The sequence below is a fragment of the Furipterus horrens genome, unplaced genomic scaffold, assembly GCF_987537825.1.
Source record: "Furipterus horrens unplaced genomic scaffold, mFurHor1.1.pri manual_scaffold_4, whole genome shotgun sequence".
NCBI classification, from domain to species: Eukaryota; Metazoa; Chordata; class Mammalia; order Chiroptera; family Furipteridae; genus Furipterus; species Furipterus horrens.
Genome location: NW_028327174.1, coordinates 122,962,349 through 122,989,211, shown reverse-complemented (window position 1 = coordinate 122,989,211; position 26,863 = coordinate 122,962,349). Strand labels below are relative to the sequence as shown.

At 44.1% G+C, this 26,863-nt stretch overlaps 1 protein-coding gene across 1 annotated transcript in view; it reads left to right on the top strand.

The window, feature by feature from the left end:
* PTCH1 (patched 1) overlaps positions 1-26,863 on the top strand; it is a 68,688-nt gene that overhangs the window by 38,101 nt on the left and 3,724 nt on the right. Inside the window, exons 12-23 of the mRNA XM_090274031.1 lie at positions 295-420; positions 6,026-6,144; positions 6,760-7,162; positions 7,567-7,876; positions 12,657-12,799; positions 14,904-15,087; positions 16,559-16,839; positions 17,746-17,883; positions 20,759-20,901; positions 24,193-24,292; positions 24,818-25,072; positions 26,660-26,863. The exon at positions 26,660-26,863 is cut by the window's right edge and continues 346 nt beyond it. Coding sequence (XP_090130157.1) covers positions 295-420; positions 6,026-6,144; positions 6,760-7,162; positions 7,567-7,876; positions 12,657-12,799; positions 14,904-15,087; positions 16,559-16,839; positions 17,746-17,883; positions 20,759-20,901; positions 24,193-24,292; positions 24,818-25,072; positions 26,660-26,863 — 2,406 coding nt within the window. The remainder of the gene's footprint in view (positions 1-294; positions 421-6,025; positions 6,145-6,759; positions 7,163-7,566; positions 7,877-12,656; positions 12,800-14,903; positions 15,088-16,558; positions 16,840-17,745; positions 17,884-20,758; positions 20,902-24,192; positions 24,293-24,817; positions 25,073-26,659) is intronic.

The window sequence follows — 26,863 nt, the reverse complement described above, 5'->3', positions numbered from 1 at the left end:
GGGTGGAAGGGGGTTACTTTGTCCTCACCATCTTTTAAATCATATTATCTTGCAGCTTTGTGTTTTGGATGACAAAAACTACAAATAACACATGGCTATGTAGATAGTACAGAAAATGCTTTCCATGCCTGCATTAGAAGGAAAGGCAGGGATAACCCTTTCTTATTCCCTGACGTCAGCATTATAAACTCCCACCTGTCTTAATTCTTTGTGTATTTGGATTGTTCACACAATCTGCGCTCTGAGGAAACCCTGCCCTGTGCAGCTGTGAGCGCTGTGGTTTCTCATTCTCAGGACAGGACCGGGGAGTGCCTCAAGCGCACGGGAGCCAGCGTGGCCCTCACATCCATCAGCAACGTCACAGCCTTTTTTATGGCCGCACTGATCCCCATTCCTGCTCTGCGGGCCTTCTCCCTCCAGGTGAGTTTCCAGTGATTAACTCTGCTGCACTGACACAGAGTGCCACCGCTGCTGTGCTGATGCTGCTGTTGCAGCGAATGAAACAGCGTGCCAGCCTGTGGCGCTCTTCCTTCTGAGCAGATGCTTCTTTAAGCAATAACTCTTGACAGTCCTTCTAAAAAGAGTTCTAGGGTTTTTTCCTTTCTTTTATGTCCTATATCCCAGATGCCTGCAGCCTGGGTATCTTCAAGGCCCGGTGCCTTAGGGAGTTGCCCTTTCTTCTGTAGTTAAACTAAAATAGTACCAGGGTCATTCCATGTGGGACGCCGGTAAGCCCCTACTCCAGACAAGCAGGAGTCCTCTGCATTCGTCTATGGTAAAGCCTATTTCTTGGCCATCTGCTTCTAAATCCCTCTCCAAGTTTCCACGTTTATTCTCCAAGCATACCACCATCTCCTGACTTCCCTAAAGCAGCCCAACACGAGGCAGCTGACAATAAAGAGAAGGTTGACAATAAGGAGGAGCTTGCTGTGTAGCCCAGGCTAGGTGATAACTTATTATTGAGTTATTAGTCCCACTGTGTGAGAATTGCCATTGTCTGCCTGCCGGAGGGTTCGTTAATGGCCCCTTGCCAACTTCTTTCCTTAGCTAGCTTCCACAAACTGTCCTGTCCCCTTTTCTCTTTCCTTTTGATCCCTGACTCCCTTCTTAGGCTACCCCCAAAAACTCAAAATTTCTCTCCTTTCTTCAGTTTGACTCCCGCAGTATTCTGCCCTGTCCTTCCAAGGCAGCCCTTTCATACCTAGAGGCCATCAAGATACTTTTTTATAAACAAAGAGCCGGCTTATGTGAATTGTGAGTATGGAGAGTTCTGCAGACCGGGGCTGCAGCTGTAGTCAGCTCTGAGCTCAGCCTCAAGGATGGGCATTTCTCTGCCTCTGTGGGAGCTCCCAGGAGTCCTGATGTGGGTGGTACAGCAGAAAAAGATGACTACTTGACCACTTAGGTCTTCCTAAGCCTGAAGTAGTGCAATGTTTTGCTATCTCAAGGGTATTGTTGAAGTTTGTGAACTGTATTTAAAATTTTTTTTTAAGATTTTATTTATTTTTAGATAGAGCAGAGGGAAAAAGAGAGGGAGAGAAACATCAATGTGAGAGAGAAGCATTGATCAGTTGCCTCTTGTACTCACCCTGACTTTGGACTGAACCTGCAACCTAGCCATGTGCCCTAACTGGGAATCGAACCGGGGACCTATTACTTTGCGGAATGACACCCAACCAAGCCACACTGGTCAGGGCTACATTTAAATTTTAAACCTTCAACTGTTTTCCAAAAAAGATAAAAGGAGCAATGGCTTTCCTTTTCTTTCTTTCTTCCCTTTTTCCTTACAGTGTGATGTGTAATTCATGAGATGGCCATTTGTTTAAAGGAAACCGCTTTTGATGTCACTTTTTAAACTGTCACTACACCCAGCTTATTCATTATGCCTTTACTCTCTTTAATCACCAAAAGGTGCTAAGGATTGTGACCAAGAAGAGAAATTGACAAATCATAAATTAGGTTTCTATTTATATTTTTGTCAACGTAATTAGCTCTTTTATCAGCCTTCATTTTTGAATTTCATTTTACTAATTACTGATAAAGCAACTAAGGATCCTGCTGTGATTGGAACACCAGACTTGTTTTAATATTTAGTGTTTGCTTGTACCAATCACTATGACCACCTGCTCCCAAAAGAAAAAAAAAACTTAAAACAATAGAAAAAAAGCTTATTTTTGTTATAAATACATATAAAAATGGAGGTAATAAGTGTTAAATGGATAGAATTAAATCTGAAACTGAGGTGAAAGCTCAGGGAAAAGAAAATATATCTAGCTGCTTAAGGAAGATAAGTAAAGGCAACTAAAAGATGCCCGCTGAGTTACTGGTGCAGCTAAAGCTTTCAGACGCCTTTTTGCACAGGTGTGCATCTGTGCAGCTCCGCTCCCTTTGACGTCCCTTTCTTGTTTCATATGCAGCAGCTTCTGGAACTGAGAAATTGTTCTAGAGTCTTTAGTAGTGGGGTCCTCTCTCCCACCTCTGCTTCCTGCTTGCCTTCTCCCTCACTGTTCTTTATCTGCTTTGCCTCATACTCCTGCTTGTGTTCTTGTCCTCTCTCTCATTTTCTCTTCTCCTCTCTCAGTACACACTGGTGATTCATCAAGGCATACTCTCCTTTAATGGTATCCTATGCTGTGGTGGTCTGAAACGCTACATGAGTTTTCCTAACGTCTTTTAGAAAATCGAGTATGCTAAGTTCTTCCAAGGTAAGCACCTGACTGAGATGAAATGAGTACTCTGGGTTTTGCATTTCTATCCCAGGGCACTTGGAGTATGACTTCAGAAAATTGAATCTGCAGCTTCCATCAGTCCTCGTATATTAAAGAATGGCTTCACATGACACCTGCTCATTCTCTGTCAAACAAACAAATTTTTTTGAAAAGAAGAAAATGTAAGGAAAAAAGGGAGGGAGACTGTGCCATGAGTTTTATAGTAATCATCAGAAACTTGAATGCGGGTTCCCTTTTAAATGTATTGACATTTGAAATTAACCATCATGTAGCTTCTCTTTCCTTCAGTGACTGGTGTTAAGTTGTGACTCTGGGCATTCATTTGTGTTTATATTTTTAGGATGCTACGGATTAAGCATCAAAAGGGAGAGAAACCCAAAGTGGTTCTGTCCAATAATAACTTATGTTAACTTAGGAATTTTCCCGGTGGAATTTTTCTAATTTTGTAGCATTACCAAAATATATAGATTTTTTCCCCTCAAAGGAACTGTCTCATACCTTCTTATCAATCTTCCTCCATCTGTCCAAATGCCTCCTCTGTACCAGAAAGCAGTGGCACCAGCTATAACTCTTGGGAACCAGTGCTCTGCACTGGGGCTCTGCTGGTAACTGAATGGTGTGTGTTCTTCAATGGAACTCCCCAAAAAAGAATGCCTTACTGTTCCACATGGTCAGAGGGTTTAGACGAGGGTGCCTCTAGGCAGAGCCAGTTTGTCTCTGCTCTGCAACTATCTCAGTAGGGCCACCATAGATGCTTTACAGGGACATTGCCTTTAAGCACAATTGGAATTGATTGACAGTGCACAATCCTCCTCATCATTTTTTAGAATTGCAATTTCTTAAACTTGCCTTTGCTCCAGAAATGATACTTCTTTTTTCTTTACTGAGAAATCCTTGCTGTTCATTTTTACTGTTTTGGTGTACTTTAGGGAATATTGAAGTTCTGTTATTTTCTCATCAGACAATGAGAAAATAACACTTGATGGTGAGGGAGCCCAGATGAGATGCTACTTTGGGTTTCTTCTCTCATTGCTCCATGTCCACCAAGAGACAGAGCAAGATGCTCAACGCATTTCTTCAGTGGATGAGGCTGGTATCAGATACATTCCCTGGCCCTTACGGAAGTATCAGTGTGGTCCTGGCTGCGTACCTGGGCCCTGTGTGTGTGCCAGCACAGCTTATCTTCTGTCTCTGCCCTTGTCCTTAGGAACTTTGCTCAAACTGAGATACCCAGAGTTTCTTGTCTACGTTATACTCCTGAATTCTAAAAATGACTACAATAAAAAAGAAAAGCTGAAAGGATTCCACCTCGTTCTTCCCAACATCTCTATTGTCTGGGTGGCCAGGAGTCCTCCCCCAACCCATGTCCCTCCCCTCAGTAGGTAGCCAGATCTAACAAGAACTCCCAGTTCTCAGTTGGGCTGAGTGCATAGGCATCAAGCCCACACTGGAACCTGATTTACTGGGTAGCCTCAGGCAGGTGACCACCCTCTGCACCACCAGGCCTTTATCAGATAATAGCGTCAGAAGCAATGCTAATGTCTGCCTCCTGGTTGCTGCAGGAATCCAGTGAATCATGTATAACTACCTGATCTCCCATGGCTTCTCCTTTCCCCTTTGGCTTCCCCTAATAAGTTTTAAACCCACCAGTGTTTGTGCCAGGTGTGTCCCTCTCAGATTCCACCTTTCGGATTCCCTCCACATGGCCTATCCTTCCTCCTGGGTCTTGCCAGAGTCCTTTTTTGTCTTTTACACTTCCCTGAAAATTCCTCCTTGACTCTACCCATTCCATCCCACACGCACCCCCACCTGCATGTGCTCCCTCCTTTTTCTGAGCTGCTATGGAACCCGGTACACACTTTAGTTAGAATAATAGCCCAAATTGTAATTTATTTAAAGGTCTGGCTATATCAGTCCCGAAGAGCAAGATTTTGTCTTATTTATCTTTATTTCTCCAGTCAGTACCCAGCATAGTGCCCCGGCTTTTCTTTTTAAAGTACTTACCTATTAGGTGACTCTTAGTGAAAATAGTGATTTGCTTATTAACATAAGCCTATCCTGCAGGTCTTTAAAGTACCTTATATATGTTAGAGTGCCAAGTTGGCACGTTCATATATTTTGAACTGATGAGGTATCTTCACAACAGACGAAGAAGAGAGGGGTCATGTCATTTTAGAAGAAGCCTGGTTATTTTTTGGGTTTGTGCACTTGACAGGGAATTAATATTGAAAGGCATCTCTAGAACTTGGGTTTGCCATAATTGAGCATAAATTCACAATTACCACCCAAAGCCCTTTGCAGAGTTCTTATGATTTTGGTAGGTATCAGTTTTCTTCTCTCACTTTGAGATATATATACCCAGCCTAAGAAGGTTTTGGAACAGAGCAGTTCTTTGAACAACCTCCTGAGAAGTTATAATTGTCAAAAAAAAAAAATGTTCTGATGATTTCTTGGTTGCTTAGCATTGCAGTTGCATTTCTTTATTGTGCTGCTTCTCACCATGCCTTTCTGAACTGGAGAGCCTTTCAGCTGTCCTCTGTTGACTTTCTTCTATTAACAGCCCAATTGTGTAATTTTTACTAGGTCAGCAGGAGATTTGCCAAAGCACTACACAATCTACCCCATGTTTATTCTAGGTTATGGAGTGACTTTTGAATCTGCACTTATTTATTCTGCATACTATAATCACACACAGGAATTTCTTTCTGCTTAACTCTCCTTGACCTTTTATGTTACTGCACTCACACACCCCACAGGCTGCTCCAGGGACTATTTGGAATGTGCCTGTTAAAAACCTCAGGGGACATGTTTGAAATTTTATTTCATGTTTTAAAGGTGACATTTTGATATACTCGATCCATCTTATATATAAATTTTCTAAGTAAGTGTAAAATCAGGGCTGCATGAACTCTTAGAAATATTGTGAAAGGGAAGTGTTCCCTTTTGTTTTAAATTAAAACATGTCAAGTATCTTCTCTGTTCTGCCTTTGTAGATTTGGTCTAGTTCGGTTGCTACCAAGATGCTAGTTTAGTTCCTGCAGTTGTTACCTTACAGGTTCGTGGAATTATTAATAGTGGAAAGGACCAGGATGATGGAGGTCTAGTCTATTCAAATAGTCTTTTAATGATGAAGGAGAAGCAAAGTGATGAGAAACTTTTAACATCTATTTCAGATTTAAACACTTGAGTAGGAAAGTGAAAGAAAGATGTTTATGTAAAACATCTTTATTTTCAAAGCAGTCCTCTGACTGGGAGGAGACGTACTGGTGACCTCTAAATGTTTTTTCTGCTCCCAGGCAGCCGTAGTGGTGGTCTTCAATTTTGCTATGGTTCTCCTCATTTTTCCTGCAATTCTCAGCATGGATTTGTACCGACGTGAGGACAGGCGATTGGATATTTTCTGCTGTTTTACAAGGTACATTTCCTGGCTACAGCAGCCTTATTTCTTAGGCATAGAGTCATAGTGTGTAGAGAACACTTTAGTCTGAGGTTTTGGAAGGAAACACACTTCCCAGGGCTTGTACCAGAGCACTGGGGTCAGTGGAGATAATGGACAGAGGGCCCTACTTTGGGGAGATAGCAGAGTCACTGGGGTTCTCCACCCCTCAGACTGAATATTCTCGCAGCCCCGAGGTTATGATACACACATGATTATTTATTTCTGTCAAGAATCAGTATTGCTTATTGTTAGGAGTGCGTCATATCTCTATGGAGTAGGGCAGAACAAAGGTTGAAAACCACGCATATGGAGAAAAGAGAGCCTTTTTAAAGGAATTATGTTTTGAGGGTTCATCAGCATGTAACTAGATTTTGTGAGCCAAATTCGGGATCAGCCAAGCATTTGGCCTCCCCTGATTTGTTCGTGTCTGTGACCAGATAGAGAAATCAGGGGATGTTCGTGGAGTTCAGCAGTATGCTGTTTCTCTCCTAAATCAGAGCTGTGTAAAGTGGGTATTATCTGTCACTGGCAGAAATGCAAACATCGCTTCCCTGTTTCAGTAATCTTTGCAATACATTTTCCCTTCTTCAGTCCCTGTGTCAGCAGAGTGATTCAGGTTGAACCTCAGGCCTACACAGAGACTCACGATGGTACCCACTCCAGCCCACCGCCCCCCTACAGCAGCCACAGCTTCGCCCACGAGACGCAGATCACCATGCAGTCCACGGTGCAGCTTCGCACGGAGTACGACCCCCACACACACGTGTACTACACGACTGCCGAGCCTCTCTCCGAGATCTCGGTGCAGCCCATCACCGTGACACAGGACACCCTCAGCTGCCAGAGCCCTGAGAGCACCAGCTCCACGAGGGACCTGCTCTCCCAGTTCTCTGACTCCAGCCTCCACTGCCTGGAGCCCCCTTGTACCAAGTGGACACTCTCATCTTTTGCTGAGAAACACTATGCTCCTTTCCTCTTGAAACCAAAAGCCAAGGTAATCTACCAAACAGGCGACTCTTCCTGTCTTTGAAAAGTAACAGTCAGGTTCCTTGGGAAATCTTTGGGTGTGATAGAGTTCAGCCCTCCTGAGGAGCCGATCCACTGACAACATAGGGCCATTTCAGTGAGCTTATCTTCTACAGGAGTGAATCTGTAGGTAGCAAGTGTTACTTGTGAATGTTGATCAGCTTACCTTTTAAACATTTTATTCTTCATGAGGTTGTTTAAAAATGTGATTATTATGCTTTTTTCTTTTTCTCTTGGGGAGAGTGACTCTTGCGCGCTGCCTCGGGGACTGTGTGATGGTGAAAGTGACGCATAAACCCAACAACTTCTTCGTTGAGGATGGTCAGTGACATCCCTTGCAGTCTGACCTCATGGCTCTGTACTCTGTTGCAGGTTGTGGTGATCTTTCTTTTCCTGGGCTTGCTGGGGGTCAGCCTCTATGGGACCACCCGAGTGCGTGACGGACTGGACCTGACAGACATTGTGCCTCGGGAAACCAGAGAATATGACTTTATTGCTGCACAGTTCAAATACTTTTCTTTCTACAACATGTATATAGTCACCCAGAAAGCAGACTACCCGAATATCCAGCACTTACTCTATGACCTTCACAAGAGTTTCAGTAATGTGAAGTATGTCATGTTGGAAGAAAATAAACAGCTTCCCAAAATGTGGCTGCACTACTTCCGAGACTGGCTCCAAGGTAAGATGCTGCTGGAGGGTATCGTCCTTTCTAAACACTTGGTCTGTGGTATGTTCAGCTCCCACCAGCTCCTTTTGTTCACTTCATTCAAGCGCTAGATTATAATGTAACACTGACACGTTTCATAAGTGTTGCTCAAAATTCCTATGTAGACTGTTTCTGGGGCAGCCTCCCCAAACTGGCTTCTACCTATAAAACAATGCCAACAGTTCTCTGGTTGACTGGGGAACTTCTGTAACAGTTTATGAGTGCACACTAGGAGATGGGAAAGTCCATTATAAACTGTGGAGCTGGATACCTCTAGTGTTCTTTTTGGGGGAATGGTTGCTAGTTTGGGTGACCAAGTGGAAACAGAGTGTTGATGGAATTTCTAGGCTGATTCACTGCCAAATTATAGCTACTGTACCAGGAGATTTTGAATCATTACAGAATATAATTTAAAATTCCATATTTTGACCATCTTTTGACTTGGCATAAAATGCTATGAAATAAACTTACAAATGCTTAATCACATCTCACAGCATTTCACAAAAATGGGCTAGGTGGAAGCAGGCAAAGCGGGGAGAATGGGGACGGAAAGAGACTGCTTGGGGAGATGGGGTACGGTGCATGTGCAGATGACATGTTATTTAGTTGTGCACTTGAAACCTGTATGGTTTTGTGAACCAATGTTACCCCAGTACACTCAATTAAAAAATATAAAATAAAATGTCTTGCTCTTAGAAGAATCTCTAGGAAATAGTTGTCAACTGGAGGGAAAAAAAAGATTAAATTTGCTAACTGATCACTGAATATGAATGTATTCATTAATTCCAAGAACATCTGTTCATTTATTCTGTGTTGACACATGGAAAGTGAAGTGGAGAATCAAGATAATTATCCACACAATTCAAGCAAAAATACTATTACTGACATACTCAGATAATTATGGCCCCCAACATTTTTGACTTACGTTATCCAGATGATTGTCTTAATTTCCCACTTAATTAGACTTGTTTAAACACAGATTTAAGTGCCTCTTTTTGGTCTTAAGTCAGTATACTTGCATGTAAAAATTAAGCAGCCATTTTTCCAGCTTGAGTTTGACTGAAAATTGTTCAATGCAGTTTCTGGCTTTGACTTGTGTTCCTAGAATGTTGTTCATTACATGTATACCAGATTTGATCTATGTTTTTTTGTTTTGTTTTGTTTTGTTTTGTTTTTGAGGAAGGCAAAGAAAACTACATGATATTAATATTTTTTAAACATGCTCATGAGATTAACTTGAATTTGTTTCTAGTCTTATCTTTCACAGTCTTATCTTTCACAGTAGTTTGGGAAGCAGTGTTTTGGGGTTAATGACACTAAAGAGGATCAGACATTGGGGAGATTCCCTGCTTTTCATTTTTTCCCCTCCATTGGCCAGAGATGCAAATAACTTGCCACAAATGACAGAGATCTGCAGTGCACTGCCAGTATCTGAGCAAAGAAGGGTTGTTGTGGAATTGATGTCAGTGTCTCCAGCCATTCCTTTGGATGCTCAATAAGGCATATTAGGGGGAGTTCGGGAAAGGGGCCGAGAGATATTGTCTCCAGGTAGTGCAGAGGACTAACGTTTTTATAGTATATTGTAAAGTATCTCTGTGCTTTCATACCTTTAAAGACCTAAAGCAGTTGGACTTGAAAATCTTTTTTAAAAGTGCATTTGAATTATGTTTTGATTGCTAAGTAAGCCATACCGACCTAGATAGAGTGAGATCCATTTAATGCTCCCAAGCCAGGCCCAGGCAGCTTTTAGAACTCACTGTATCCAGCTGTCAGGAGGTCCAACAGAGCACTGTATATAGAATGGCCAGATACTAGGACCCTTGCTACCTAGAGGTACTTCAGGCCTATCCAGTGGTTGATTTGTTCTTTGAACATGTCCTGCAAGGAAGCAGTTATCCTTGTATCAGCTTTCCACCAAACTATTTTGTGTGGTTGTTAAGTGATAGGACCCTCGCGGGTTGTCAGTGGAATTATCATTGAAAACCATGTCATCTTGTGGTCTTTATCAATATTTCAATAGTGGGGGGAGTGAATTCATAAAAGTATAAAATGGCAATACAGAAATTATCCCACATGTCATCTTTAAACACACATGCAAATAAGGTAAAGTTGGAATAAAAACCACATTGTACATCATCTACAAATGGTGTCTGTTTATATTTCACACTGAATTATGCAAATAAAATTTAAATTAATGTTTTCATTTTAGAGTCCCATATCAAAGAAAAATTGGCAATTGGGGTAATTAGCTCAGAACTTTTTGCCAGAAAATAATTAGTATAAACAATTTAAAATGAGAGAAGTTTTAGCTAAAACTTCTCATGTTTTGCTGTAAAATGTCACAGTTTTTTTCTGCAGTGTGCATGTGTTGGAATATAAAATGTTACTGGGAGGGTGGGGGGCAGTGGAAGGAAATCCTTGTCCCTTGTTTCGTGTCCAGAATCATGGGTTGTGCGTGCACTTAGGTCAACCCATTGTTACTTGAGCTTTTGGTGATTAGTCAGAAAGTAATATACTAATTATAAGGAGTTAACTTTTCCATTAAGTCAGTGACTGTTTCTCATTCCAAGTAGAATGAGTGCCACATGGGGGCCACCAGCATGGGTAATGAGTTGAAACTGTATTGCCAGCAGGGTGGACCTCCCCACCCGGATTTTTCTCCTGTTTCACTCTATGTTGCCCCAAAATTCTTCGTGCATAAGTATCTTTAAACTACACTCCCCCTATTTGCCACCAGACATTGTTGGTGCCCATGTTAACTGCTAATCTTATTCACATTTTCAGCAAATACTTCCTGGCCACCATAATGTGTTCAGAGTAATTCAGAGCATCAGTGGTTCAAGTCAACTATGCAGTCAGGCTGCCTAGGTCCAGAGCTTAGCTCTAACACGTGCCTGCTAGTGGCCTTCCTCAAGTCGTTTTACCCTTGCAAGGCTCAATTTCCTCATCTGTAAAGTGGTACTAATACAGCCATCTCACAAGGCTGCTGTAGGAATTAAACTAGGGGTAATCCGCATGACATGCTTACATAGCCCAGGTCTCACTAAGCATGAGCTGCTCCTTAGGATTAACAGGTCAAGAGGGAAAGGGTTAAAGTACCATACATGCCTTGAAGTGATGAAAATTCTGTTATGGTGAGGAAAACAGATCAGGCCTCTCTTGTTAGGATGTAGGGTTGGTTTTCCTCTCCTGTTTATTTTTTCGAAAACAGAAAAAAGGCATTAGGTAATAAAATGACATCTGTTTCATACAGCTTGTTGTGTGCACGCCTTGCTATGAAAACCAGCCTGTATGAACATTGGGAGCCTGCCGACCCGGTGGTCTCGCTGTCGCCGCCCTCCACGATCCCCCTAACAGGGCCTTCTTTCACCACTGAGCCCACAGTCCTCATCCCCAAATTGTTCACATAAAAACAATGCCCACAGCAATGTCGGAAGGAAGGTTTCGTTTAAAGAGAGAGACAGAGGCAGGATCCTGTGCTCCCTTTTCCCCCGACTTCAAATCCCAGGAGCTTAACCACTTGGAGCACCAATAGAACCCACTTTTCAGGGGGTGTCTTTGAAGTCACTCAAGGCATGTCATGAAATGAAATAAACCCTTCTTCTTACTGGCCATGTCTAACCCATGCATGTACAGCTTGTTCAAACGATGTGGTTTTCTGAGCTGCTGGGGCACAGAGCTCTACTTGGGAGGTGATTTGAGGGGGGCGGGGTGTGGGAATGTCAGAGGAGAGTGTGTGCACACAGGGATGGCTCAGACCCCAGGGCTGGGTCACCAGGGCCCTGTTTTCTCTTCCAACACGCTTATCTCTTTACAGCTGTAGCCAGACCGTCAGTTCTGTAATGATGGTTTTGATTACAGAGGCCAAGCGCAGCTGTGTGTTGTGGGCTGGTGGGCTCGCCCATCCCCCAACCCAGAACTCTCTTTCCTTCCCCTCCCTGGGCTTGCGGTTTGTCATCTGCTCTCACAGAGCCCCCTTGTATTGGCCTGTGGCTTCCTGTTCTCAATCTGATCCAAATTTACCCTGTAAGGTATTTCCAGGCACATACACTCGCGCACAAGCTCCCTGCCTACTCTCTCGTCCACACCCCCTCTTCTAAGGAAGGGTGGCAAAGAGGAAGAGAACAGTCGAGAGTGAATAGGTGTTGGCTGTGATCTTTACACAACCTGGCAGCGGATCCCACAGCTTGTATTAGCTCCACAAGTCGAACAGATGGAACAAATTGACAGAATCGTGTTCACTCACCCTGAGCTAGAAGCAGCTGAGTTGCTGTTTGAAGTTGGGAGTTTGAATGTGTTTTTCCCCCTCCCAGTGGAATTTCTGGTTGTATTGAAGAACCCATGGCTCAGCACCAGACAGTGGCATGAAACAGTTAATGAGCCTGGTGTGTCTTCCTTGTTCTCTCTCTCTCCCTCTCACCCTCCCTACTCCTTCCCTCCCTGTCTCTCCCCTACCCCTCTCTCCCACACTCCCACTTTCTTTTGGAGTAGTCATGGAGGAAAAGGAGTTGTTGGTTTTTTTAAGATAAAACATATTTCCTAGAAATAAATATTTCCCTCTTCCACCTAAAGTTCACTCATGAAAAATCTAATATCATCATCTGAACATGAAGATGAATATAAGTATAACACAGAATGTGCTGGTGATGGTCCCGCAGCACCCTATCCTGCTCTCAGTCCTCAGCCACCCCGTTAGGACCAGGGTCGTTCTGCTGAAGGGTTCTAACGTATTTCACACATTTGCCTTTTCCAGGACTTCAGGATGCATTTGACAGTGATTGGGAGACTGGGAAAATCATGCCAAACAATTACAAAAATGGATCAGATGATGGGGTCCTTGCCTATAAGCTCCTGGTGCAAACCGGCAGCCGTGATAAACCCATCGATGTCAGTCAGGTACTCTCACTGCCTGACACCGGGGAGGGGGTGGGGGCGGGGGTTGGAGGGCACAGATGAGACAGCTGTGGCTCACAGCCTGTCATGCCAGCCTGTGCTTCCTGGGAACTTGAAGCATCAGGGGCTGGGAGAACATTGACTTGGATCTGACTCACTTAATCCTACCAGCTAATTATGTCGCCACAGGCAAGCCAGAGAGACTCACTTTGCTTGTCTGTCAAGTGGGGCCAAGTGTTTACCTACCTCCAGAGCATTTGTCAGAACAAAGGACAGTTGAGGCAGTACAGAGCTTTTTGATGTTAGAAATGCTGTGTTGTATTGTTTGCTTTGAATGCTAATCTTTGTTACCTCATTGATCTTAATTGTATTCACATCTGAAAAGATGGAGTGGGTGGATAGCGGTCCCTTGAATGGGCAGAATTTGGGAGGGAGGGACGGATGGGTTAGGAGATCGGAGAGGTTACTAGAAGGATGAGAAGATTTGTGGCATTTGATTCCCTGGGGTCAGCCTGGCCCTAGGCATAGAGGAGGAGGACAGATTGCTCTGTCCTTGGTGAGACATACGGAAATGCAAATCCTTGGAAAATAATTGGATTCAGGCCTCTTGGTAACAAGAGCTGTTGCTGTTTGGTAATCATACTCCAACCGCGTTTGTTCCTTCACTATGACACTTTGATTTCAGCATATCCCTTTTGATTCCCATGCATGTTGGGGAGTGTATTTCGACCCTTCAGATTTCAAATGACTCTGACACTACTACTGGCTTTCCCAGATCCCGTTTCCTCTGCTCTTTGTAGCTTACTTGCTTCACCTTCAGGCAGAAAACCGTCATGCTAATGATCTTCCCAGCAGCTCTGTTTATTGTCTCCCCTTTTTTGCTGGCATTAAAGGTGACAGATTTACAAAGTACATTGTTCAGAGTTATTATGGAGTGTGAACTCGGTTCTTTATGGCCGCATGCGGCTGTCAGGTTTGACAAGGATGTGGGCATAGGAGCCTGTCTGAGAGATAGAGGGAATGATGCCCTGTGGCTGGGTTGGGCTTTAGGGACTAGGGACACCGTGGGACAAAAGTGATTGGGCCAGCCATTTTCCCCCTCTGCCCCCCCCCCACACACACACACATCATTTCCTCTGCCTGGGAGGCAAAAAAGGGTGCTGCGTGCACGGAGGCCGTGAGCTGTACTATGTAATTCCAGAGACGGCTTGAAGACATGCAGTTGTTATATATCCTGTGGATTAATTGAATCCAGATCTCTGAAATTTAGTTAGTTCTCTTATTCTCCTCCACTCTCTTTCTTCATTCTTTCTCTGTTAAGTGCTCTCACTGGTGTTTTTATTTTGTTAAAAAGAGACCAAAAACATTGGAACCAGGCCTGAATCTAAAGTAAACAGGAAAAAATACACGTGTACATGTGTATATATATTTCTCATGGCATTTTTCACCTAAGCAAAGCCCACAAGACCTTCCTTAGGGGAGCATAGTATTTGGCCAGCTTAGGAGGTGGCATCCTGCTTGTGACCACCTCTCGCAGAAATAAGATTACCCAGAGAGACCGTAGCTATGCGCCAGTCCCCTCCACTTTCTGGCGATGGGCATTTTTTGAATACACAGGTCATAGGAGGCTAGTGTTAGCAAAATTTATACAGATGTTGTTTTATTTTTATAGCTCTCCTCCATTTACTGGGTGGCATTTCCTTCAGTGTTAACAGCAGAGGTTAACTGCACACAGACGTGTATAGGGATTCTTGCCAGGTTTCGCCCCCCCTTCCCCTCCTATAAATATGTTTCTCCAGATTGTTCGTTCTCCGCCTTGGCTGCAGACAGTCTTTTAGCATTCAGATTTAATTGGTTCAGTTGATTCCTGGGCCATCTGCAGAACTGTGTGTGTGTTATAAACACTCCAGTTTTTGCATCCTCTGTTCAGTGCATTTGGAAAGAAACCCAAAGTGTTCAGATAGGATTTTTTTTTACACTTGCAAAGAGTGGGCATTCTAGTCTTTGCTATAAATTCTGGTGCTGGGCTCTGCCTCTTCTCGCCCTAGGCAGGAGTGTGATTACCCCAAAACCCCTTCTGAAAGGCCTCTGCTCTTCCCATTTGCAGTTGACTAAACGGCGCCTGGTGGATGCAGATGGCATCATTAACCCCAGCGCTTTCTACATCTACCTGACCGCTTGGGTCAGCAATGACCCAGTGGCTTACGCCGCCTCCCAGGCCAACATCCGGCCTCACCGTCCTGAGTGGGTCCACGACAAAGCCGACTACATGCCAGAAACCAGGCTGAGAAGTAAGTAGCCTCCATCCAGGGCCTGCGAGCTTATGGAGCCGTCTTACCCTGTTCTTCCAAGTTCAGTCATAGCCTTCATCCTCTGATGCTGCCCAGGGTTCAAAAGTGTAAACAGGACCATCTATTTCTTTTAGTTTTAAGCTCTAGGAGGCAGATGAGGATGTGTAATAGAATACAACCCGTGTTCTTTCACGTTGAGAAATAAGCCTCTAATCTCCGTTTGTAGCTTTAACGCTAAGACATCTACCAGGCAGAGCTCTTCCATGCCAGCTGTTCCCTGTGAAAGCTGGGGACGCCTCCAGGTTGAGTGTTATTTTACTATTGCAAAGTTTTATCACTGAGGATTATGTGTTTATCTTAACTTTGTCAACTCTGGTGTTGAAGGGATTTTTGGCAAGTTGGGTCATTCCTATAAGCCACCAAGCACCTGTACTCTGTCAAAGCTGTTTAAACCAGAGCGGGAAAGTCTGTCTATATACAGCAGAGTCCTCTTCCTTCCCCCTCTCTGCTCTGACTTTGAAAAGTGGTTCTGTGTGGATTTAATTTGCATTTATGTTAGAGATATTAGTAGCTTATACCTTGGACATGAAGTCGAGGGAGGACGTGAGGGTTCCTTTGCAAACATGGCTGAGGAGCGAGCGGGCTATGCGACCCTGCATCTAAACCCAGAGCCCTGTGGCAAGCAGCCAAGGCTTGTCTTAATGAAAATTTATAGTTGAGATTATAATAGGGCAAATCATGTTTAGCAAGTCAACTGAATGACCCCAAAGGGTCTGGAACACACAACGGCAGTAACTAAATGCTTGTTGTGTAAGGATTTCTTCCCCTGCTGCTGAAGACTTAGCATTACATTAGAAAAGAAGCATGGAGGGTTTAAGTGTATTAGATCACTAAAAGGATAAGAAAGTTAAGCATTTTTCTCTGTAAAGCATGACTTTCAAGTTATTTTGTTCTCCTAAGTGATTGAGAGAAACAGTTTGAACTTAGTATTTTCACTTGTGTCAGTTGAACAAAAAACATTCCTACAATTGAATTCTTAAGTTGTTTAGACCCAGTACAAAAGTGACCGCTTCTAGAACATTGAAATCACAAGTTAAATAAATGCACATACGGGTCACTGGCTCCCCCCCAGAAAAACAATCAAAGGTTGATTATTGCTTTAAAAATTTTAAGCTAAACGCTAAAATTCTATGGAGCTAAAGGCTATCATTGGTATTGTTTGCCCTTCATGTTGCAAGAAGTGCAGTAAGGGGACTTTTCTTACAGAGTTCTTTCTCTATTCATTGTAATTATGGAAAATATGGGGATGCATATCCAGTATGGCCAACAATAAGAATTTGTCACATCTCTTCCTTGCCTGGATCACATCCGTTTGCCTTTCACAGTATTATAAGGAGCCCTTTACCCATGGCGCTCTCTCTCTCTCTCTCTCTCTCTCTCTCTCTCTCTTTCTCTTGCCTTCACTGTCCAGTCCCAGCTGCAGAGCCCATCGAATATGCTCAGTTTCCTTTCTACCTCAATGGTTTGCATGACACCTCAGACTTCGTGGAAGCGATCGAAAAAGTCAGAACCATCTGCAACAACTACACAAGCCTGGGGCTCTCCAGCTACCCCAATGGCTACCCCTTCCTCTTCTGGGAGCAGTACATCGGCCTCCGCCACTGGCTCCTGCTGTCCATCAGCGTGGTGCTGGCCTGCACGTTTCTTGTGTGTGCTCTCTTCCTCCTGAACCCCTGGACGGCCGGGATCATTGTGAGTTTATTCTAAGGGTCTTTGTGGAAGTCAAATTCCTTTCAGCATAGCTCTTTTTGCAGCCGGGCAGTTTTGTTTATGTCTGGGCCTCTGGAGGAGAGGGTATAGATTGCATCATCCATACTATATTTATTTTGCCAGAGGTGGCGAGGTTCATGGTTAGGTAGAGCCTTTAATGGCCTTAATCCTGTGTCCCCTTTCCTTAACAGCTTTAAACTTTTTGTTTAAGCACACTTTCCATAACAGCTCTGAGCATTTATGAAATACAAACACTCAAAGCATTACTAATTATTAAAATTTGTGTCATTTTGGGATAATACCAGACCTAATATAGGGAAGGTTGTGCTAAATAGAGGGATAATTAGAGAAGTTAGGACAGTGATACATGAACAAAATGGTTGTATGTGTTGCATGTGTTTTAATTCTTGGGGGAAAGCAGTAACTTGTATTGCTCACCTATTTTTTGGCATTCTTTCTCCACATATAATATGCAGGTTTGAAAAAAGTGTTAATTAGAGTTTAATAAAATCATGAACTGTGGTATAGACTTAAAAATGCCAAAATTATGAAAGTACAGACAAGGTCTCATTTCTGCACCATAAGTCTGTGCAGCAGGTATGTTAAAAGGTACATGTTTAGACTGTAGGACTGTTCATGGTACTTAAGCAATTGATGTTGTCCACCTTTTGTTAGCTTATTGAAAGAAAGCAAAGCAGACTTTCATTATACTTGCCCTTCCCCTGTCACCGTAGCCCACTGCCCACTGCCCTACGCCCGAGAAGGGAAGATCCGTTCTCTCCTCCCCTGTGCACTGAACTGAGGCCACATCAGGACTTTACACTTCCATTGTTTTCCATACCTAGAGTGTGTTTGTGTTCAGCCACTCACCCCTGTGCCCTCTTGCAGGTGACAGTCCTGGCTTTGATGACAGTCGAACTCTTTGGCATGATGGGCCTCATTGGAATCAAGCTGAGCGCCGTCCCTGTGGTTATTCTGATCGCCTCTGTCGGCATCGGCGTGGAATTCACTGTGCATGTGGCTTTGGTACGGGAGACGTTGCCAACTTACAACACTGTGAAAAACCAGTATACCTCCTCTAGCTCTCGTAGTCTCCAAGTTGGGAACCTTTTCATTTTCTCCAATATCAAGGAACACATTCCATACACACACTGTGAACAGGCTTCAGAGTGGCACGTGCATTCCCTAGGAGTGGCTTGAATGTGGCTGGACTCCCTTCCCTCTTAAGGAATCTAGGGAGAAGGTCATCGAAGGTGAACTTGTTCTGGGCCATAGGCAGTGTTGGCAGAGTGTTTGTGCCGGCCAGGATGAATCCTGATTGTGTGGTGTTGTCATTGCTGTCACCATGGGTCCTGAAGTTCCCAAGACAGATGGTGTGTGTGTGCACGACTACACACTGTGTTAAAAACCACAGTACTGAAGCAGGAGTAAAATGAGATCACACCCAAAGGCTTATTGGGATGGCATAAGTGAAGTTGAGACGAGCTAGCAGCTGCAGAGACAGCCTGGGGCCGATGAGTGAAGGCGTGGGTGCTCTGTGTGGAGGGGCTGTTCTCTCCCTCAGCTCGTTCACCTTCTAGCCTCTAAGCCGAGAACTAGGGCTGCTCTCCACAGGAGGGTTTTCCCCTCTCTTCCTGTGCCCAGTCCTGTGAGTGCTTTGTTACAAGAAATTAAGCTTAAGAAGTCTTAAATCAGAGAGACAAGCCCATCATCTGTATTTATCAGAATTATTCAAAAGCCTCATAGCAGTTCGTAAGTTGTGTTCCATGTGCTTATAGGCCAAGCCCTTGGGTTGTTGGTAGGCATTCGGTGACTTCATTGACTGAATAAGTCCTGATGTTTGGAATGCCCGAGCTAGGAAGCCAAGCATTGGAATTTATCTGGGTTTGTACTCTCTAGCATTGATTTTCTTTGGGCTCAACACATGGCACATGTGCGTTGGTGCACGTGTTTCTGCCTTGTACCCTCCGCAGTCCTTACGCACAAATCTCTCAGGGCCGCTCTTATTGTGCACTTTTTGTGTTTCAGGAGGAATGTTTCATCATTCCAATGTATAATGAAAAAAGCCAGTAATACAGAAACAGTATTCTTTGGATTTTGGGCCTGCCCAAATTACTTTCCTCCATTGACTGGGAGGAGGGACAGTAGAAGGGCCCAACAGCCTAGAGCTTAGAAACACATAATTCTAATATCGTTTCTTCAAAAAGGAGAAAGCGCTGTGTGTGAATTAAGAATTCACAAGTCCTTTTATTGTGATGCAAATGAAATTTTGGTAGCTTATATTGCAAACACTGTCAGACCTGTCCTGGAACAGATTCTTACAGTGGGAATGTACACCACAGTCTTAAAGCTGCAGTCACACCCAGGTCTCTGCCCATGAGGTGGTATAAACACACCAGGGTTGAATAAACAGTTGAGGAATGTCTCTGCTGCTCATGTAAGATTTAAGTCCAAGAGCCGACTTGGCTTAGTGAGCAGCAACCACTGCTCAGTACTTCAAGCCCAAATCTTCATCAGGAAACTGTCTACATGCAGGACACAGCGATCTGATCCTAGCCTGTATGTGAACGTCTATTTAAAGTGGGCAGTTACTGCTGTTGGTGGAAGATATTCTTACGTGAATGTCTTCAAGGAATCGGGGTTCCTGTCAGTTGCTCTTTCTGTAACACACCTTGAATGTGGAAGGATAAACCATCTTGGCCCTTTTGGCCTCCTGGTCCAAGTACAGCGCAAAGTAACATTGTTCTGAACGTCTTGGTGCTTTCCTCACAAGGGAAAAAAGGCATCTGGTTGACCCTGAAGTCTCCTAACTATGCGTGTGTAGAACCCACTTAAGAGAAAAGTTTGAGACTTGTAGCACACCTTGGTATTCTTTTGCTTCTTGATCCATTAAAGAAAAGTACCTTCCTGTCCCTCCACAGGGTGGATAAGCAATGGGAACGCACCCTGAGGTGCGTTGTGGCCCTGGGTATCTAAGGAGATGCAGCCCGCAGAAGCTCCTAACCCTCTCTTTTCAGCATATCTTAGAACAGCCTGAACTTTCAGGCAGAGAGAACTTGTGCCAGGTCCAGCCTTCCCTGTTGGGATCCTGCCGTAGGACCAGGCGGGGTGTAACAGTAACTGACTCACATTAAATCAGTCCTACATCACACTCTAAAGCCAACAGTCTGAAGCTTGACGGCCTGATACACTGGGACTTTATAAAGTTGCCATTTAGTAAAACAGTGTTCTTGACCTACACAGAGGAGAAAGGAGGTGTCTGTCTGTGTAGTCAGAACAGGATTAATTTGAATTTACAATTCTGTATTTCTCTTTTCATACCTCTGTGGTGCTTAGATTGTACTACAAGCACATGAGTTTGAACACAGTGACAGAAATTCTAACCTAAGCATAATCATGAGGAAATAAGTATTTAGCACCTAGTTGTACGCGACAGAATTAAAGCCCATTCAGAAGTAAGAGCTTGACCATCCAAAATTCAGGCAGAATGCTGTCACTTTCACAACCGAAGGTCTCCCATGTGAATGGTGTGGGAGAATTTGAGTGGAGGAGAGAACTCAAGGGAGAATAGCAGTGAAAAGGGAATGTTTTGCTCATTTTTGTATAGTTTTTGCTTTGGTTTTTAATTTTAGGTAAGTATGCTTTCCATCTTGTTTTATTGTTGTTATTCGGGGTTTACATCAACACCAAATAGGACCCAGTAGCATGAACAGGTCACTTTAATGTAAGCCCAGATTTAGCTAATTGAGTAACCCCGATTAAACATTCCAAGAGCTAAACAAGAAGATCTGAGAGGTTCTGTAGAGGCAGATTAAAGCAGCTTGCAGAATTGAAGACAAAGCTGACCACTGATCAAGTCGAGTCCAGGATTCTGATGACCTCAACCCTTCTCATTGCACAGGCCTTTCTCACAGCCATTGGCGATAAGAACCGCAGGGCTGTACTTGCCCTGGAGCACATGTTTGCGCCTGTTCTTGATGGGGCCGTTTCTACGCTGCTGGGAGTACTGATGCTTGCAGGATCGGAGTTTGATTTCATTGTCAGGTAAGCAGCAGTAGCACAGAAGACTTGATTTAAAAATCATTATTATTTGCTTATGTGATCTCCTTTGCTTATTTCCTTCTATATGTGGTAGATGAAAGCATTTCTTCTTCATTAGGCTCAGCTTCCCCCCATCTTTATTGAGGCATAATTTATAATTGACAAATAAAACATCAGGTGTATTTATGGTATACAACGTATTTTGATTACCACAATCCATGACAGCACCTTCCTTTGAGTTTATTAACTCAGATATATGCTGAGAGGCATAAAGACAAGCTCTATGCTAGGGCCATCTTCAGGAGAAAAGCTGGAGGGTTTAGAGCCAGCAGCAGAGACAACTCCACAGCTCCAGGCTGAAGGATTGCCCAACACTCCATTTATTGGTATTCCAGGTTAGAAATATCTACAGAAAGAGATGATTGTGGTTCCCACTAATTGACTTCAAGACTGTATCGAGGAAAACATACAAATACCTAAAGTTGTCACCAAGGTTTATCCTTTTCAGAAGATAATGTGCCCAGATTTCAGATTCAAGTTCCCACTAAGATTTAGGATGCTTTTAACATGTGACTTCGGTGTCAGATTTTGGAAATCCAAGCCTAGTTTGGATACTTCTCTTTAGATCTCAAGGCAAGGAGTTTCTGGTGGATTTAATGAAGAATAAGACTTTATTAAGTATGACACGAGAGCATGTTTTCCTTTTGAAGGGGATCTGAGAACAGCAGGGTTAGTCAGACTGTTTGCTTCTCTGAACAACCTCTGCTCCTTTGTGAAGCAGCTGCTCTCGGAGGGAGCACTGCTGCTCCAGGGAGGGGAGGGCCAGGAGCATCACTAAGTAAATGGTAGTACAGAGTTAGAACCCAATGTGAGCAACGGCTGGGTTGTTTGCAGTGCTTCAGAAACCTGCAGAGAGAGTCCAAAGAGGCTTTCTTGGCATGCGCACGCTTGTGTCTTTGATAGACCTTTCATTTTCAAGTACAAAAAAGAGGGTTTTCAGTTTTAGCTTGTTGATTATGGAAAAAAACATCAATCCTCTGGCATAGGCCATTGGACCATTCAGCATCTTGGAGCTTTAGCCTTCCTAGAATGAAAACCAGAGTTTGCTCCATGTCATTCTGGCGTAGGGTGAGTGAAGAGGTGAGATACCTATTGTAGTGTAGACCACACTCCTCAAACTGTAATGTGCCCAAGAATCATCCACAGCTCTCTGGCAGTGCAGACTGGATCTCGTTGGGTCTGGGAGGGTGGGGAGAAGACTGCGTTTCTAACCAGATCCCAGGTGATGCTCCTACCACTGGTGTCAGCATAGACTTATTGATCACTTAACAAGCCAATTAGTATAGTCTTGTTTGCCAATACCAAATAGATCTATGCCTAAACTAGAATAAGGTTTTGGTTTGGGTTTTAAGCTCTTAATTTGACTTTCCTTTATTTATTTTGCATATATTTATTTATTCATCAATTAGTAGTCGTTTATTTATGGTATGAATAGTTCTATGTCAGAAGTTTTTTTGTGTGTAACTTCTCATTCAACACAATATGAAAAGCACCTCCTAAGTGCATTTCACACAACAGCAAGTCATATGGACCCCATCCCCCTCCATGTAACTTACAAGAGAGGCGTTCACAGGCCATTCAGAACCATGAGAAATGCAGGGTATGACGGGATCTCAGAGCCAAGTGAGCCACGCAGAGGAGACTTAGCCTGAACCTGAGTAACCAGCTGGCACCTGGATGGAGGGACAGAATCCCGGCTCTTCATCTAATGCCGGACTTCTTGTTCTCTCCCAGAGATATCGGAGTTCTTACTTCAAGCACTTAAAAAGGCTTCCCATTTTCTAGAACTGGATGGATTAACCTGATAAAGCCCTCACTGGGGTCGACTAGATGAGCAGACATTGTATACACCAAGCGTCAGAAATCTAATTGGTCTGTTTATTCTACAGTTAGATGGATGGGATGCAAATGTCTTAATGCCTGCTGCTGATATATGCCTCTGCCTAAAGTTCCCGCAGTTTACATTAAAGAAAGACATTGGCCGCTTGGCTTTTACTAATGCAGCTCAGAAGTTTCTAGTGTTTACAATAGCTGCGAGGTATTTGTATTTTTATAGGGATTCTCTCTCCTTTCATCTAATGTCGAAACATATATAGAAATGGCAGCGTTTGGAGCCTGTTCTGTTTTATGATCAAGAGGACCATTAACAGATAGCTATCTTGCCCTCCCTCTTCCCAGAACATGCTGAGCTCTCCCCAACCCCGGCCCACTTCCAGCAAAATTGCCCTAGAAATCATTAGTTACAGAAACACACACTTGCATGGAATCTGTCCCTGTCCCACCCCCTCCCCCTGTGTCCACCCCTGGCTGTCCCTGGCTGACAGGTTTACCTTGGTATTCATGAACGATCCCAGACCTTAGCCCTCAGCAATGGGAAAGCAGGGCCACTTGCACACGCTCCTCTTCTTCATGGTGCTGTGGCCTTTATATTTGAATTGGCTGACGTAAAACAAGAGTATTCAGAGATGCTAAATTGTCCAACGAAAGATTGGCCACAGAGCAGCCCCATTACTGTGGACTGCCCTCCCCTCACAAATGCCCCAGCAACCACAGAATGGGCAATGTTTTCTTTGCAGAAAGCTGGTTCCCCTGTTCTAAAAAAGGTTGCAGTTGGAGCTATTTGGTTAAACTGGAACTCACAGAATTCTAGACAAAAAGTCATGATTAATGAAAGCCCAGGGAAAGCCCTACCTGATACACTGGAGACTTAGAGATTCTGCTCTCAGATGCAGAAGCATTTCACAGTGGATTAGCTGCTGCACAAGTGGGCTGCTTTTCCTCCTGTGCTAAATTGTTTAAATTCTACTCCCTTCACTTCATTTGTTTGCTTCTGCTGGGTTTTCATGAACGGGGCCCCTCAGCATTGTATTTGTGCTTTCAGTCTGCACAGCCATTCAGTTCACATTCCATATTTTTGTGTTTGTGTAACACATCCACAAATAACATTACATGCCATGAGATTTCAGCAAATTAACAAATGAATTTTTTTTTCTCCCTTCATAAACTAACACTTCAGGTTGTGGAATGCAACCCTCAAAATCTTAAGGTTAAAAAACTATATATATATATATATATATATATAGGTGAATTTGAACTGCAGTTTTGTAACAAGCTTTTCACCTGTGTGGGTCTTGCTAATTTTTGGTTTATGATGTGCTGTAATATTTGGGCATGTGAATGGTAGCTTAATTTATCCTTGCCGCAGTGAATAATTGTTTCCCTTTTATCTTCAAGGTATTTCTTTGCCGTCCTGGCAATCCTAACAATCCTGGGTGTTCTCAATGGGCTGGTTTTGCTTCCAGTCCTATTGTCCTTCTTCGGACCATACCCAGAGGTAAGTAACTATGGCGGGTGTCATGTGCAGTCTGCAGGCTGCCTGAATGCTGTTTTTCCTGGGGCCACTCTTCATGTAGCTATTTAGGTATATCTGCATTACTAATGATTTACTTTTTCAGTAAGTATCTCAACAACTATGAATTTTTTCTCTTCAGTGTGATAGTTTTGGGGTTGCAGTACTGGGTTTTTTGTTTTGTTTTGTTTTTTAAACCAAATGATTGGCAGCCTGAGTCCCATAGGTCTATATCAATGAAGTATTTTCCACTCAAGTTGACTATCTGGGCTTGAGCAAGAGTAAAAAGGGCCCTGCCTGCCTTTCCATTGTGTGAGAGCAGAGGGCACTTCTTTTGCTCCAGCTGTCTGACCTTCAAGTCTTCCTCGAGGTAGCAGAGAGGGGGAGGGGGATACCGCTTAATTGTAGGGGGAGGGCAGAGACCCCTGAATAGCACTGTTCTTTGAACTTTGAGTGTAGCCAACAAGTAAATGGATGATAGCACTTTTAATATGAAATCCTCTTAAACAGGTGTCTCCAGCCAGCGGTCTGAATCGGCTGCCCACCCCTTCCCCTGAGCCGCCCCCCAGCGTGGTCCGGTTTGCCGTGCCCCCTAGTCATGCAAACAATGGATCTGATTCCTCTGACTCAGAGTACAGTTCTCAGACAACAGTGTCAGGCATCAGCGAGGAGCTTCAGCACTACGAGACCCAGCAGGGCGCTGGGGGCCCTGCCCACCAGGTGATCGTGGAAGCCACAGAAAACCCTGTCTTCGCCCGCTCCACTGTAAGTCACCATCACGGGCCACCTCTCCCTGCTCTTAACAGCAGATCTCACAGACAAGATGTGAAGGCAAAAATAGAGGTTAGGTGGGATCATTTGAAATTGCCAGTATTTGACTCTTCTTAAACTGTGAAAGTGTTGTTTTCGTGTAGTTGGATCTTATGGATCAAAAAGGGCAGAGGCCAGTAATAAAGTACACAGAGCAGCAGCATGTACCTTGTTTGGGCTAAGTACAATTTATCTGAAGGGCCAAAGTTAGAGCAGGCCTTGCCTTGTTTTGTTTTTTTTTTAAGCTGCATATTGTTTTAGCATGATACTTTTAAAAAACGGACTGGGGTTTTTATTGCTAGCAGAAGCGATATATTTTTTCTCCTACTTCTGGTTACTTTTAATTGCCCTTGGTACAAAATTATTTCCGTGATTATTGTTTAAGATTTTACCAGATGCTTTTGTGGCTCCAAGTATGTATTCTGGGTGACTGAGAAGATTAGGCTACGGTAATTTGGGAAAGCTGTGCGATTGGGAGCCCCAGACTCATCCTCCGTTCTGTGCTCCCCACGTTGTGCTTGGGCCCCCAGCCCTAGAGCACAGCCCACAAAACCCAGGGAAGGTTCTAAGGCTCAGATTCCTCTATCCGTCGGCCTCCTGCTGTCGCTCCAGGAAATGGGTATTCCAGGCCCGGGCCAGAGAGGGCCTTCCTTGAAAGAGAGAAGGGACAACCAAATAACCTAAATTTTCCTCCTCTTACCCCCAGGGGTGAAGCCTGCTGGGCTGCAGTGTGAATCTGGTTTTGTTCAGCAGGAGTCTAAAAATAGGTACAAGCTGAACGACTTTGAAGTTGGTCACGGTCCTTTTGATTGATGTGGCCACTGTGTTGCTCCATGCTTTGTATAGAGACCCAGAAACCAGATTCCTAACAACCAGACAGAGCAGTGCTGCCCTGTAGAACTTTCTGTAATGATGTAAATGCTGTCTGTAGGCACATGTGGCTGCTGAGCACTTGAAATGTGGCTAGTGAGACTGAGAAGCTGAATTTTGAATTTTAAATTAGTTAAGTTAATTAATTTAAATGTAAATAAGTAAGTATGCATCCCTAATGGCTACTATATTCAACAGCGTGGGTATAGACAGTTCTGCCAATGTTTGGCATTTGGATGAGCCAGGGCCAGGTGCTTAGCAATTTTAAGAGAGGGGTTCAGATCTGACCTTACTGAGCAGGGTAGGGTGGTGGACCGTGGGAGGGAGGCAGCTCAGATCATCTCTGACCACAGCCCTGCACTCATGGGCAGTAGCTATGGGTCCAGCCAGCTGTGTTGGTGAAAGCCTGGACTTAGGGTTCAAATGTGGCACTCTTCTGCCACGTCGTGGAGGATCTGAGAGAAGGGGTTTTTCTTTTGTGAGTGGAAGGCCCCTCGTGGCTCTCCTGGGCCTGTCCCAGCCATCATGGGGTTGACTGAGTTCTTGGTTAAGAAGAGCTGTGTGGGTGGTCAGGTGGGAACTATAGCTGATAAGCGGGGCTGGGAGTAGCAGAGTGACGCCCACCCTGGAATTAGCACCCAGCCTGCTTTAACCTGCCTTCACTCTCTGCAGGTGGTCCATCCCGAAGCAAGGTATCACCCATCCTCCAACTCTCGACAGCAGCCCCACGTGGACTCAGGGTCCCTGCCACCTGGACGGCCGGGCCAGCAGCCCCAGAGGGAAGCTCCCAGAGAAGGCTCGCGGCCACCTCCCTACAGACCGCGCAGAGACGCTTTCGAAATGTCTACTGAAGGGCATTCTGGCCCTAGCAATAGG